Raw genomic sequence first — 13,582 nt, 5'->3', positions numbered from 1 at the left:
TCTCCCATATGCAAACTGTGGGCAAATTTCATGCTGAAGCCATTCTTTAGTCTTAGCTTTAACCTCTTATCTTTTTTTAAAATTTTCTTTGTTGAGCCCTTATTTCTTATATTTTATTATTTTGGCTAAATCTTCCAAGTTAATCATTGTTGGGAGTTAGGGAAAAGAGGAAGTAGAATCAATTGAAATAGCAAAGAAATTCCGATGATGAAAACTAAACTCTCATGAACACAGCAAACAGCAAAATCAATTCACAATTTCTCTCAACAGTTTTAATCTGTCAACAACACATGATTAGTTTGGTTTTACACCTCTTCCACATCAAGATCAAACCAAGTCATGAGGGGAAAACAGTTGTAAAACATCCATGTACTTACCTGGGGATATGGGGAGGTTCTGGATTTTGACTTGCTACTTGAAAGCCTTGACTTGGCCCCCTTCCTGTTGTCAGTGATGGTGGGTGTGGAACTACTGGTATAGGAGAAAGTGGGCTTAGAGGCTGATATCTGGTCCAGGGAGAGCTGCAGCCCTTTGTATTCTGTGTCTCTGTGGAGGTGAGGAACAAAGCCTTTAATCAGCCACCACAAGGAATAGATTGATGTGTTCTCTCATCAGGAAAGACAGTACTCTTTATATACACATACATAAAAAAAAGAAAGAAAGCAAAAATTAGTCATAAAGCTGGTTTACCCAAACAGCTGTATTATTCTAGAAAACATTCACATTTAGTTAACAAATGTGTGTGAATGTGGTTTTCATCCATTGGTTTTATTAAATAGAAGATAAACCTCTCATTTAACTACTCAGATAAGTATTTTTAATTAAAATCCAAACAGTAAGTATAATGACTCAGAAAGTCCTTTGGCTTTCTAGCAGTCCAAGAAAAATCTGCTGAGTTACTCCGGTAAACCTCAAGTTCAGCATCCCTATTCCTGAAAAAGATAGGTGCTAAGTGCTAAAGTGAGTTTTTGTGCCCTGGATTATGAGATATGAATTATTAAACTTGCATTAAAGGTTTCCATGTGAGTGAACTCAATAAGCAGCTGATGATACCAAATCATCAGCAACAATATCATTGTGATAAACATTCTTAATGTTCTTATAGCTAGCTAGCTTTGAAGTAGCTAAAAATCCTTTTCAACAGGTTAAATCAGCCTTCTCAGAGTACATTTTATAATCAGAGTTTTTTTTTTCTGTTCCTTCATTCATCTAATAAACATGTATTGTGCTCCAGATAAACCAGACTGTATGCTAGGTAGAGACATGAGAATGAAGATGATGACTATAATGTGGAGTACATTATAATCCATTCAGGAAAAAAACATGTATACTGATTGTAGACAGATATGAAGGGAACAAGGAGCTTGTGTTATGAAATGCACTTGGTCATGCCCACAAGCACAACCTCAAGGCCTTCTAGATACCATCAGATGTCACTTAAAACCTCTAATTTTGTTCCGAGAATATCTACTTCCCACTAGTTCCTCAAAATAACTTTTTTCAAGTAGTCTTTTTTATCATCACTTGTGGGAGAAATTTCTTATGGATTCCAGAACTAACTGAAATGACCCAAGGTACCTGGCTAATTGTTTTTACTCTCTAGAACACTGTAAACTTTTATTTATTTATTTATTTATTTATTTATTCAATCATTCATTCATATTTCTTTGTAACATATATATGTATGTATATATGTGCTATTTATATATGTATGTATATACACATGTAGTAAACAACAAATCCAATAATGTAGCAGGCACATTCCATGAGTGAGCAATATTTACTATTCTCTTTATTCTCTTTCTAGGAGACTAGCGAAATCAGGTAAATAGAAAACTATAATTAATTACTTCAAAATTACTGTGAGAAATGATTCTTAAGTGTCCTTATTATGAAAAACATACATTGTAAGTATGTGAGCTAGTGCATTCACAAAGTATGCTTGATTTAGCCACTGCACAATGTATACATATATCAAGAACACCACCATGTGCTGTAAATACATACAATTTACTTAACAACTCAAAAAGGCAAAAATCATAATTCAGGCCAGGAGTCTTTGAAGTGAGTAAGAATGGAAACCAGCTAAACCAGTTTGAGTATTACTCAGGGCAGTACAATGACAGATATCAGCAAACTACAATAGCATGCCATCAGACACAGTCAGCATCTTCATCTGCAAGTTACATATCTATGGAGCCAAACAACATTGGATTGAGAATATTTTTAATTGCATCTGTCCTGAACCACGTACAGGCTTTTCCCCCATTGTTCCATAGACAATAATGTACAAAAACTGTTTATACAGGATTTATATTATTTTAGGAATTTTAAGTACCCAAGAAAGATTAAGGCATATAGAGAATATATAGATTATATATATATATATATATATATATATATATATATATATATTATATGTATTATATATTATATGTATATAGATTATATATAAATTCTCCATTTGATATAGGGGACTTCATAGACTTGAGTGTCTAAGGGAAAATCTAGGAACCAGTACCCTTTGGAATCTGACAATGACTATCCAAATCATTCAATAAGTAAAAATATTCTACAAGAGCAACAAGGATTCAACAAGAAGTCATACACCTCGTCTTTCCCATCACTGTCAATATTTCTCTAATCACCTCCTTCTGAAGACAGAGGGGTACTCCTGAGTCAGAAATGCTATGTGGTCCACAATACAACTCCTGATTTGTTTTTCTTCAATATATTGAAGTTTTCCTTCTTCAGCCCTCACTTTGTCTAAATAATAGCCCCTAAACTTGGCTTTTGATTTCTGGGCTTTCTCTTTCCTCCAACATCTTACAACCCATCTGTTCCTATGAAGCTCTTCCTGCCTTCTGAGATCATACAGTTTACACTTTCTGAGTGCTGACTCTGTTCTAGAGGGTTTGTAGAGATCAATGAACAGAAGGCCTCTATCTCTCAGGAAGAAGGCACCAGGGCTAATCCTGAGGGAAGTACAGAGGAGACCAGAAAAAAATGTCCTACTCTAACATTACTTTTCAAATGATTATCATTTCCCCCAGTAAATTCTAAGTTCTGTAAGACATAAGCGAAGAGATATAATATATATTTTAATATATTTATATTTATAATATAATTTTGTTATAATATGAAAGCAAATGCACAATATATCACATAAGTGGAAAAGGAAGACAATGACACAACTTTAAAAGGAGTTTTTCTCCACCCAATGAGTACTAATAACTTAAAACCAGCAGATTCTTCTCAATGGGAAAAAGACACTGATGATAGATTATGAACTGTGAGACCTGCATTCCTTTAGAAAACAGTAAGCCAAGTACACTGGACTCTGACAGGAGGTGAGGCTTCCACTCTTGACCACTCTATCCAATGGACTTCTGTTCACCAGATACAGAAAATCCATTCAGCCCCTGCTTTGTGTCATATACATAAACAGCAAAAATTATTCACTGTTGCAAATATGAATAAAGATTCATTGATTCATTTTTCTTTTCTTTACTCATGAATTCCAGAAAGCACACATCTCCACTATCAAACTATACAAAAAATTCTTTCTGAAAAAGGAACTCATTCTATGCTACAAACACTATCCTGATATTCAAATCAGACAAAGATACAGTAGTAAAATACACACACAAACACACAGACACACACACACACACACAAAACCTACATACCACTATCCCTGCTGAATATAAATCTAGAAATCTTCAGTGAAATACCAGCAACCCCAAGCTAATAGCACAACAGAAAGATCAAACCTGAGGGTGGGTAAGGCGGTGTGGCAGGTGAAGATACCAGCTATGAAAACCTAATGACCTGAGCTCAACCCTAGATCCCACATAAAGATGGAAGTGGAGAGCTAACCCCCAAAATTTGTTTCTGGCCTCTGTACATATGCTTGGCACATGTTCTCATACACAATGATAATAAATAATGCAGATACTTGCAACCAACCATCGTGCTGAGCACTGGGACCCCAATGGAGGAGTTAGGGGAAGGACTAAAGGAGGTGAAGGAGTTTGCAAACCCATAGGAACAACAATATAAATCAACCAGAAACCCCCCCAGAGTTCCCAAGGACTAAACCACCAACCAAAGAGTACACATGGAGAGACCCATGGCTCCAGATACTTATCTGGCATTAATGGGAGGGGAGGCCCTTAGTCCTGTGGAGGCTTGATGTCCCAGCATAGAAGAATGCTAGGGCAGTGAGGTGGGAGAAGGTGGGTGAATGGGGGAGCTACCTCATAGAAGCAAGAGGGAGGGTGATGGGATAAGAGGTTTGTGGAAGGGAAACAAGGAAGGGGGATAACATTTGAAATGTAATAAATAAAATAACCAATAAAAAAATTAAGCCAGGCATACATTTTTAATCCCAGCACTCAAGAGGCAGAAGCAGGTGGATCTCTATGACTTCAATGCCAGTCTCATCTACATAGGGAAATCCAGGACAGTCTGAGCTACATAAAAAAGAGACATTATCTCAAAAACACAAAAAGTAAAAAATATTACGTACCAGTTATGTGATATACTATGCATTTGCTTTCATATTGTAACAAAATATCTCTTTGCTTATGTCTTCCAGAAGTTTAGAGTTTACTGGGGGAAATTATAATCATTTGAAAAGTAATGTTAGAGTAGGACATATTTTTCTGGTCTCCTCTGTACTTTCCTCAGGATCAGTCCCAGTGCCTCCTTCATGAGAGATAGAGGCCTTCTGTTCATTGATCTCTACAAACCCTCTAGAAGAGAGTCAGCACTCAGTAAGTGTACACTTTCAACTAGTTAAGTATAGAAAGGAATATTTCTCAAGACAATAATATAACAAAAACAAAGTCAAATTTACTTCTGGGAGAAAGCTGAAGACATTTTCCCTAAGATAAAAAAGAAAGAAAGAAAGAAAGAAAGAAAGAAAGAAAGAAAGAAAGAAAGAAAGAAAGAAAGAAAGAAAGAAAGGAAGGAAGGAAGGAAGGAAGGAAGGAAGGAAGAAAGAAACAAAGAAAGAAACAAAGAAACAAAGAAAGAAACAAAGAAGGAAACAAAGAAAGAGACAAAGAAAGAAACAAAGAAAGGGACTTATCTCACTAACAATTCTACATCATTGTCCACTATCAAAGGAGATCAAGTCAGGAATTCAAGGCAAGAACTGATACAGAAGCCATGAGATAACACCACTTATTGGCTTGTTCCTCAAGACTTTCTCAACCTGCTTTCTTACACAACCCAGGACCACCAGCCTAGAGATGGCACTACCCACAGTGGGCCATGCACTTCCACACCAATCATTAATCAAGAAAATGTTCCACATGCTTGCTACAGGCCAACCTTATAGACGCATCACTTCAGTTTAGGTTCCCTCTTCTCAAATGGCCCTAGCTTGTGTCTAGCTGACAGGAAAAAAAAGACAGATATCCACCTCCATTACTCTTATTTACCATAGTATTGGAAATTTCAGCCAAAACAAGAGATCAAGGGGAGGAAAGAAAAGGCATATGAGTAAGGAGGAGAAAAAGTCAAATTATCCCAGTTTGCAGACTACATAAAACATGAAGACTGATGGTACTGGTAAATAGATTCAATAAAGTTACATGATTCATAATCAGATGTATAGCTTAAATGTAAAATTTACATCCTAGGCTCATGTGTTTGAATAACTGGTCCCCAAGTGATTATTGTTTTGGAGATTGTTGAACCTTTTGGACTGGAGTCTACCTAAGAATACTAGGTCCCTGAAAATAGGCCATGAGAATGATACCTAAACTCTGATTCTGGCCTGAGTTTTCTATTTCCTGATCTACCCATATTCATACCCACTATCCAGCTGACTAATGATTACTACCTAGAATATATGAGGAACCTTATGACAGAAACTCACAAATAAAACAATTTAAAAATGGACAAGTGGGCTGCATAGACAGTTCTCAAGACAAAAACTAGAAATGGTCAACAAGCACACAGGGAAAGGACTCAATATCACTATCATTAAGATCACAAAAAGACTCACTCCAGTCAGGATCATTAAATAACAAAACAAAGCAAACAAACAAAAATGAAATATGCCACTGGGAGTGCAAGAAATGTGAAACTTTGCACCACCACACTGCTGCTGAGAGTGCAAATTAGTAAACAGTATGATGGATCCTCAGAAAACTAAAAATAGGGCTACATTATAATACAGCTATCACACTTCTGAATAAAGGTCTAAAAGAAATGAAACCAGCATATCAAAATAGGTACCTGAATCCCTATGCTTATTGCATCACTAGTCCCAGTGGCCTACAGACAGAAGAGTCTATACACAGATGAGTGGCTAAAGAAAATATCACACATGAACATAGGTACACACATGCGCAGGCGTACACACACACACACACACACACACACACACATTTTGCCATAGTAAAGAATGAAATCTTGTAATTTGAAGCAATATGGATGGAACTGAAAGACATTATGTTAAGTGAAAACTCTGAATGGTAGGGCCAGGGATGTAGCTTAGTGGGTAGAGTTTGTGTGAAAATCATGAGTGAAAACCCTGCAGCACAGTGCCTGGAACAGCAAATACTCCATCAACAGCGTTATCTCTTCTCACTACACAACTCTATCTCACTTTAGATGCATTTCATTATAAACACTGCTTTTAAAGAGAGAGTAACAACAAAGGTGAGTGTGTAGGGAGATGGGGGAGGATCTGGGAGGAGGTGAAAAAAACAATCAAAATATATGGCATAAAGAATAAATAAAAATGTTTTCATTTAAAAAAGAATACTTCTTATTTTGTTTTTCTTTCCTTTTCATCCCAAATGTATTTTAATTTGGTCTGTTATATTTCCATCCTTAAGTTCTACTGCATGTGGTCAAATTACTAAGGCAAGTTCTTTATTGCTAAGTAAGCACATGGAATCTTTAGAGCAACACAGTCATCCAGTGTAACTCAGCCCTCCTGCTTCTCTATTCAAAACTCCAACAGCTTCATAGATATGTTAGGATGAAAAGCATAATAAAAAAAATATCCACTTACAGACATTTCGAGTGTGGTTGATGTGCTGCCAAGAATAGCTCTGAATTGCAGATTTGAGAAGAACAAAGCATTTGTTTTACTTTTAGACTTCTATTAAATTGAGAATTTCATTTGTATAGCTTAAAGGGATAGATGTTCATGGGAATTACAAGTCCCAGTTCCCTCCTCCAAACTTGGACAGCAAAAGAAGTCTGGCTCTACTTCTCTCCTTGCCTCTAGTGGAGCAAATCTGGTATCACACATGTACTCAAGATTACATGTATCCTTAGTGAAGCCATTTATTTAACACTTCCCTCCTGATGTAGGACAATAAATAGATAAATAAACAAATAAATAAATAAGAAAATAAATACCTCAGCTACACAGACATTAGATTCCAAAGAGCAAAGAGTTTGGTGAGGAATATAAGTTAGGTGATTTTTTTACAACAGCAAAAAGACATGGTCTTGTTCTTCAAGCTTTCTTGAGGATTTCTATATAATTGGAGCAACACACTTTATCTTTTTAAGGGTAACTAGTATATTGAAAAAAAAAGAACTACTGGCATATAGAACTTTATATATTCTTCAAAAGGCTATTGAGGATGATTTACATTTGATTTTTCTCTTCTTTTAATGATTTTGTACACCAGCTACAGACATCCTTGGGTACCCAGAAGCAATGTGAGATGAGTAACACACAGTCATTTGGACTTGTAGCTGTCAATCTCACCCATATTTGGAGACCAAAGTAATCCTCTTATTCCATTATACAGTCAAAAACCATTATATTCAAAATTAGTCATTTAATCTACTTTAAACTTTATAATAACCATGTACATATTTGGAACGACTCAAATTTCCATGTTAAAAAACTGGGCCACATTCAATTCACTGGCCTTCCTCAGCCATCACTTAACAACACACCACAACCATTCATGAAATCAATGCCAACTTGTCATGTGAAAAGCTCACTGTGAAACCCTTGTAAAGCTAATGAAAGGAACTTTCCACTTTCAGAGAAACACATTAGCCACATTTCTATCATTGCAACCAAGACATTGTACCTATGATTCATCTTGCAAACTGTGTACAAAGAAAGCCAACATCATTGCTGAGGTCGTTTTTAGATTCTTTACAAATTTTTTTCTCCCCAACACCAAACTGTATCCTATTTTCTTTTTAGAAAACTGATCTTTTGCCTCTGATACAACAAGTTTGGATCTGCAGGTCATCCTGGAGCTTCTTTGGGGACATTATCCTTCAAGGCAATTCTGAAAAGTTGTTGCCAGACTTCCTAACTGAGCGATTTTTTAAACAGCTGAAATTGATCAAATTACCCAGGCAAAACGTGGAAACAGAGACACACAACTGATTTGGCTCCAAAGGCACTGGATGAAATAAGCAGGGGATTGCATTAAACTGTGATCAGATTAAGTGGGGATGACTGTGCCTACACTAAACTTTTTAATTGGATTCTAGAGTCACTCTTACACATAGTGCATGACCTTCTTTGTATTCTGGCAGAGTTGCTGCCTCACCACCAGTAAGTCCTGGCAGCAGAGAGACGTGCTTTATATTTCATATTCAGGCTCCTATGGAGTCCAACAGAAAGAGATGATAAGGAAGATTCTGTACTGAGAAGCTCAACTACAAAGACAAGCTGCTCGAAAATTAGGCTAAGGCACCGTTGGAAATGAAATAGTCTCATACAAATGCACAGACTCATGTTTATTGCATTGTCATTCCCCCAAACTCTTTGCTTTTAGAAAGAGTGCCTTTTCCTAAAGCCCATCTTTCTCTACCGCTTTGAAGGCTCCATCAAGCACTGTGTTAGATGGTAACACAAGAGGAAGACAGTGCTTGAGAGCAAAGTATGCTGTTGCATGTTTTTATTTCAATAAAGCTATGAATGTAATCATTAGGCAAACAATATCAAGCAAAAAGTAGAGTAAAAGCTGTAACACATGGAGACATGTTTGCCCTCAACACAGACATTTGGTATTTTGAATTATCCATGGAGCATGCTGAAATAGTTTTAAGTGCAGACCTGCCGTCACACTGGATTTGTTTTCTTACTCCTACAGGCCACAGTGCTTCCTCCTTTTCTTTCTTAGTTCACAGACTGATCACTGTCTCAATCACTCTTGACACTTCCTTCAGTCTGTGTGACTGTGTGGTGAATATTATGTCTTGACAATAAACTACTAAATCCCTTGTCACATAACAACTTTTATTTTCTAACTAACATACCTTAGTAACATATCTCATTGAAATCAACTTTCACTCACCTCAAATCCAAGTGATCAAAAATTCAAAAATACTATTTAACTTTTCTAAATAAATACAAGGTATTTATTAAGTAAATTACTTTATGTGAGACCTTTTTAAGTTCCAGGTTAAACTTAATAATGATGACTCAGCAATCCTGTGAGATCCTAAGTCAGAATCAAATCCTATTTTATTCTTGTAATAAATTAAATTATTTTATCAAATTGTAATTCAGCTATATATAATATTTAGGAAAACTAGAATACTAAAGTCATTTCATCCTAAACTATTTTTTCTAACACAGTTATATGAAATGAGGTAGGAAAAATACAATTTTAATTCCCAAAGAAATAAATTCTACAGTCTGATAATGAATGCAATATCTCCATAATAGGAAAGTAAGAAAAGAATGCACAAATTGCTTAGAAATATTTCAAAGGTTTAGTCTCAACAATCTATAAACTACATTAAATCAGGCAACAGATAATAATTTTGCCTTTAATTTGGCAGAGGTATTTCTAATGACAAGTCCCAGTTGACATACACTGGAATAAGTAGACATTCATATTATTACTGATAAGAGAGTAAACCAAGCATATCTGTCAAGAGTCTTGAGAATGCTCATATTTTAAGTCCAGCAATTTCACCTTTAGCCATATAAATATAATAAAATAGAAAATAATCAAGAATAAAATATCACATATCTATACAAGATGTTTATTGACATAATTTCTTATATTCACTTAGAAGTATAAAATAACCAAACCTAGAGGAATTACTAAGTTATGGTATAACCTTGTAATAAAATTTTATATAGCACATTAGATGATTTGACTTTAATTGTGAAATATACAATAAACTAAATTTTTTCTTAAGTTAAAAAGTACTATGTATTCATAATGAGAGGAAATGAACTAAAATGTTAAATGCAGATACCTAGAAAACACATCAAAATATCGTTTATCATTTTATAGTTCTCTGTACTATCATAATTTTTCTATAATGAGCATGTTTGGCTTTTGTAATTAGAACAAACATTTTATAAAACATTAATTGAAGCAAATTTCAATTATTCCTACCATACTCTTAGTAGTTCCCCAAATTTTTTTTATTTCCAAGATTTTGTATTTGTGCATATTACATTACAAAAGATGAAACACTATTGAATTTCTTTTTTTATAGGTTCAACATCATAGAAATGCCATTTATAATTTTGAAATGTCCAAATACACACATTTTCTTAGTGCCTCGACATTTCTCTTCTGTTATCATCCATTTTCCATTCTTGCTACCTAACAGAATTATCTATCTTTGGAGGTTTTGTGTGTACTATTTCACACAAAAATGTGTTGAAATGAAGTGATCTAACTTGGGGGCCACATTTCTTGCTATGAGAAATTTTTATTTTATGTTCAGAAAAGCATTCCCTATTTCAAAGCTCAAGTATAGCTATTCATCCTTTAAGTTTAATATCTAAATTTTGTTCATCTTTTCTGCTTCTTATTTTCTTAGAAGACAAGGAGGGCTTTGGTTTTTATAAGACAGATCAAAACAAATTAAACACAATATACCCAACCTGTTTAAAAAATGAAGTAAATTAAAACCTGATAATCTTCCCTTTCACTGCCTTAACTGCTAATTTATTTGTTGTTTGTTTACTTTGCTTTTGTTTGTTTTGTTCATAGAGCAGCGTGTGGTATGACATAGTTTGTCTTCAACTCACTATGTAGCTGAGGATGATCTTGAACTTCTGGTCCTTCTGCCTCTGCCTCCTCTGTGCTGGGATTATAGGCATGTACCACCATGACTGTCTTATGTGGCACTAGGGATCAAACTCAACACTTCAGGTATGTTAGGCAAGTAATCTACCAACTGACCTTTATCCTCAGTCCTTACTCCTAATTTAATTGATTTCTAGAAAGAAGCCAAACATAAAGGAAATATAGCCAGGCATGGTGACATGCATTGAGTTCCAACATTGTGAAGGCTGAGGCAGGAAGATAGTGAATTTGAGGCCAAAAAGAAAAAGATCATTAATATAACCAAGTTAGATAGGCCAATGGGAATTCTGTGAATGAAAGTTACTGGGGAAAGTATCCCTTACACTGAGCCTTCTGCAAGACTGATGAAGTAATTTGAACTTATGTTATACCGAGAAATTGGAATGTTGCAAACCCAAAGCCAAATTATCTTGAGCCCAATGGCCCATCTTTGATACTCTTAAATAGTAACTTGTTATCCAGCTCTGAATGAGACCTATATATCAGTAATTGTTAGGTAAACAAACCCTTTGGAATGTACAAACAGACCCTAGTTTCCACCAACCAAAAGCCTATAAAGGTAAGAATTATGGTCTATAGCTGAGATTCCCCTGGTTTACTGCAATTTGCCTACCACATGTATTTGAAAAGTATCTCTTTGTTCTCTTACTGTAAGACTTCATGGAATTGTTACTATACTGGAATGCAGAATTTTGGGCAATCTGAATCTGTATTTCTGAGTCATGGCCACTCGAGTTTGGCTCCAGAATAAACTATATCTTATTCCCTTTGAAGTGAGAGTTATTTTGTTTGGGTTAATAATTCCTATCACCTAACCTTTTATATTTAGCTTAGTTTCTATTCTAATAGAACCTTTTCTCATCTAGTTCTAAACTCTAAAAATATCCTCTAGAAGAGCACATAAAAGTAGTACAACGATTTTTGACTCCAGGAAAGAAAAAAAAATACGTCTAGTCAAAAGACTATATAATCTTCCCATCACTGTCAGAAGCATGATTCCATATTCAAGTCAAAAGGGTCCCCAAATTCTACTGCCACAACGTCATGTGAAGAGAACCAAGAAGCCAAATGCATGGCACTGTTGGAAAGTCCTCCCTGCTCTGTATATTACAAAACTGGAATTTATGTATTACAAAGCCTCAAACTTTGTACTTTCCAGGAAAGACAGTAGAAATGATGGCATGATGTATTGTGCTATGATGCACAAGTTGTTGTTTGTTTTACTTAAATATTTTAAAGTATGTCATTCTTTTATGACATTTATTCTTGATTAACCCTCTTCTAGATAGTTAATCATTAATGATTTCTTTACAGTAGCTGTGCAAACAGTTCACTCCTGTCGATGACACATCAAATCTCAGAGACATGTTCTTTAATTGGATTCATTTATTTCTAATCTCCTTAAGCCCTTACTACTATAATGCTTGACTAAATATACATTAAGCTCCATTATTTAAACAGCTAAAATAAATTTGAGATGTATTTTATGAATAAAATTCATAATTTATCAAATGTGTGCCTCAGGCATCATTTTAAATTGTCTGGCCAGGATCTTGTGTTAAATAAAGGTTTCACTCATTGGTAGAAAATTTGAGCTGCCCACTGAAATGACTTGTTTTCATTTTGTCTAGTTGAAGACAGCCATTACAATGTTACACAAAATATGCAGCCATCAATAGATAAATAGGTAGCTGACTATTGTTATAATTTATAAGATTTGAGAGGCTTCCCTGGCAATATTTGTTTCAGAAGTAGCTAAAGTTACATTTATTTCTTTAGCCTTAGATATTTGCCCCAGTTTGATCCAGCTTGTAACGACTCCTCTGGACACAACAGCCTCCAAACTTTCAGCATTCCTCAGAAAGCACCTAAGTGATTTGTTCAAAACCAACCTCCTGGACTCCACCTTTTTTCATCTATTTACAGGTTAGGATGCATCTAGAAATGTGCATTTTGACTTGTTCCCCAGTGGTGCTGATGCTAGGAGACGGAGCGAATACTCTGAAAACCAGAACAGTTGCTATCTGGGATTAAAAAAAAGAAAAGAAAGCAATCAGGTAGCGGATACTCACAGCTAACCATGGGGTTCTCAATGGAGGAGTTAGAGAAAGGACTGAAGGAGCTGAAAGGGTTTGCAGCCCCATGAGAAGACCAACCAACCAGAGCTCCCAGGGTCTAAACCACCAGCCTGGGAGCACATAGGGAGGGACCCATGGCTCTTGATGTATATGTAGGGGAGGATGGCCTTGTCGGCACAGGTGGGAGAGGAGATTGTTAGTCCTGTGAAAACTGGATCCCCTAGTGTGAAAGAATTCGAGGGCAGGGAGGTAGAAGTGGGTAGTGGGTGGGGGCACATAATCATAGACGCAGGAGGAGGGGGAATGGGATAGGGGTTTCTGTGGGGGGGAAATGGGGAAAGGGGATAACATCTGAAACGTAAATAAAATATCCAATAAAGAAGAAAAAATATAAATTAATTAATTAATTTAAAAGAAAGAAAGAAAGAGAGAGAGAGA

General features: G+C 35.6%; 1 protein-coding gene across 1 annotated transcript in view; it reads right to left on the bottom strand.

The window, feature by feature from the left end:
* Sim1 (SIM bHLH transcription factor 1) overlaps positions 1-13,582 on the bottom strand; it is an 85,090-nt gene that overhangs the window by 42,908 nt on the left and 28,600 nt on the right. Inside the window, exon 9 of the mRNA XM_028773630.1 lies at positions 378-546. Within this exon, the coding sequence (XP_028629463.1) occupies positions 378-546 (169 nt within the window). The remainder of the gene's footprint in view (positions 1-377; positions 547-13,582) is intronic.

This window comes from Grammomys surdaster, unplaced genomic scaffold (assembly GCF_004785775.1).
Source record: "Grammomys surdaster isolate TR1022 unplaced genomic scaffold, NIH_TR_1.0 232, whole genome shotgun sequence".
NCBI classification, from domain to species: Eukaryota; Metazoa; Chordata; class Mammalia; order Rodentia; family Muridae; genus Grammomys; species Grammomys surdaster.
Note: the sequence above shows the minus strand (reverse complement) of the source record. Positions and strands in the feature narration are given on the sequence as shown.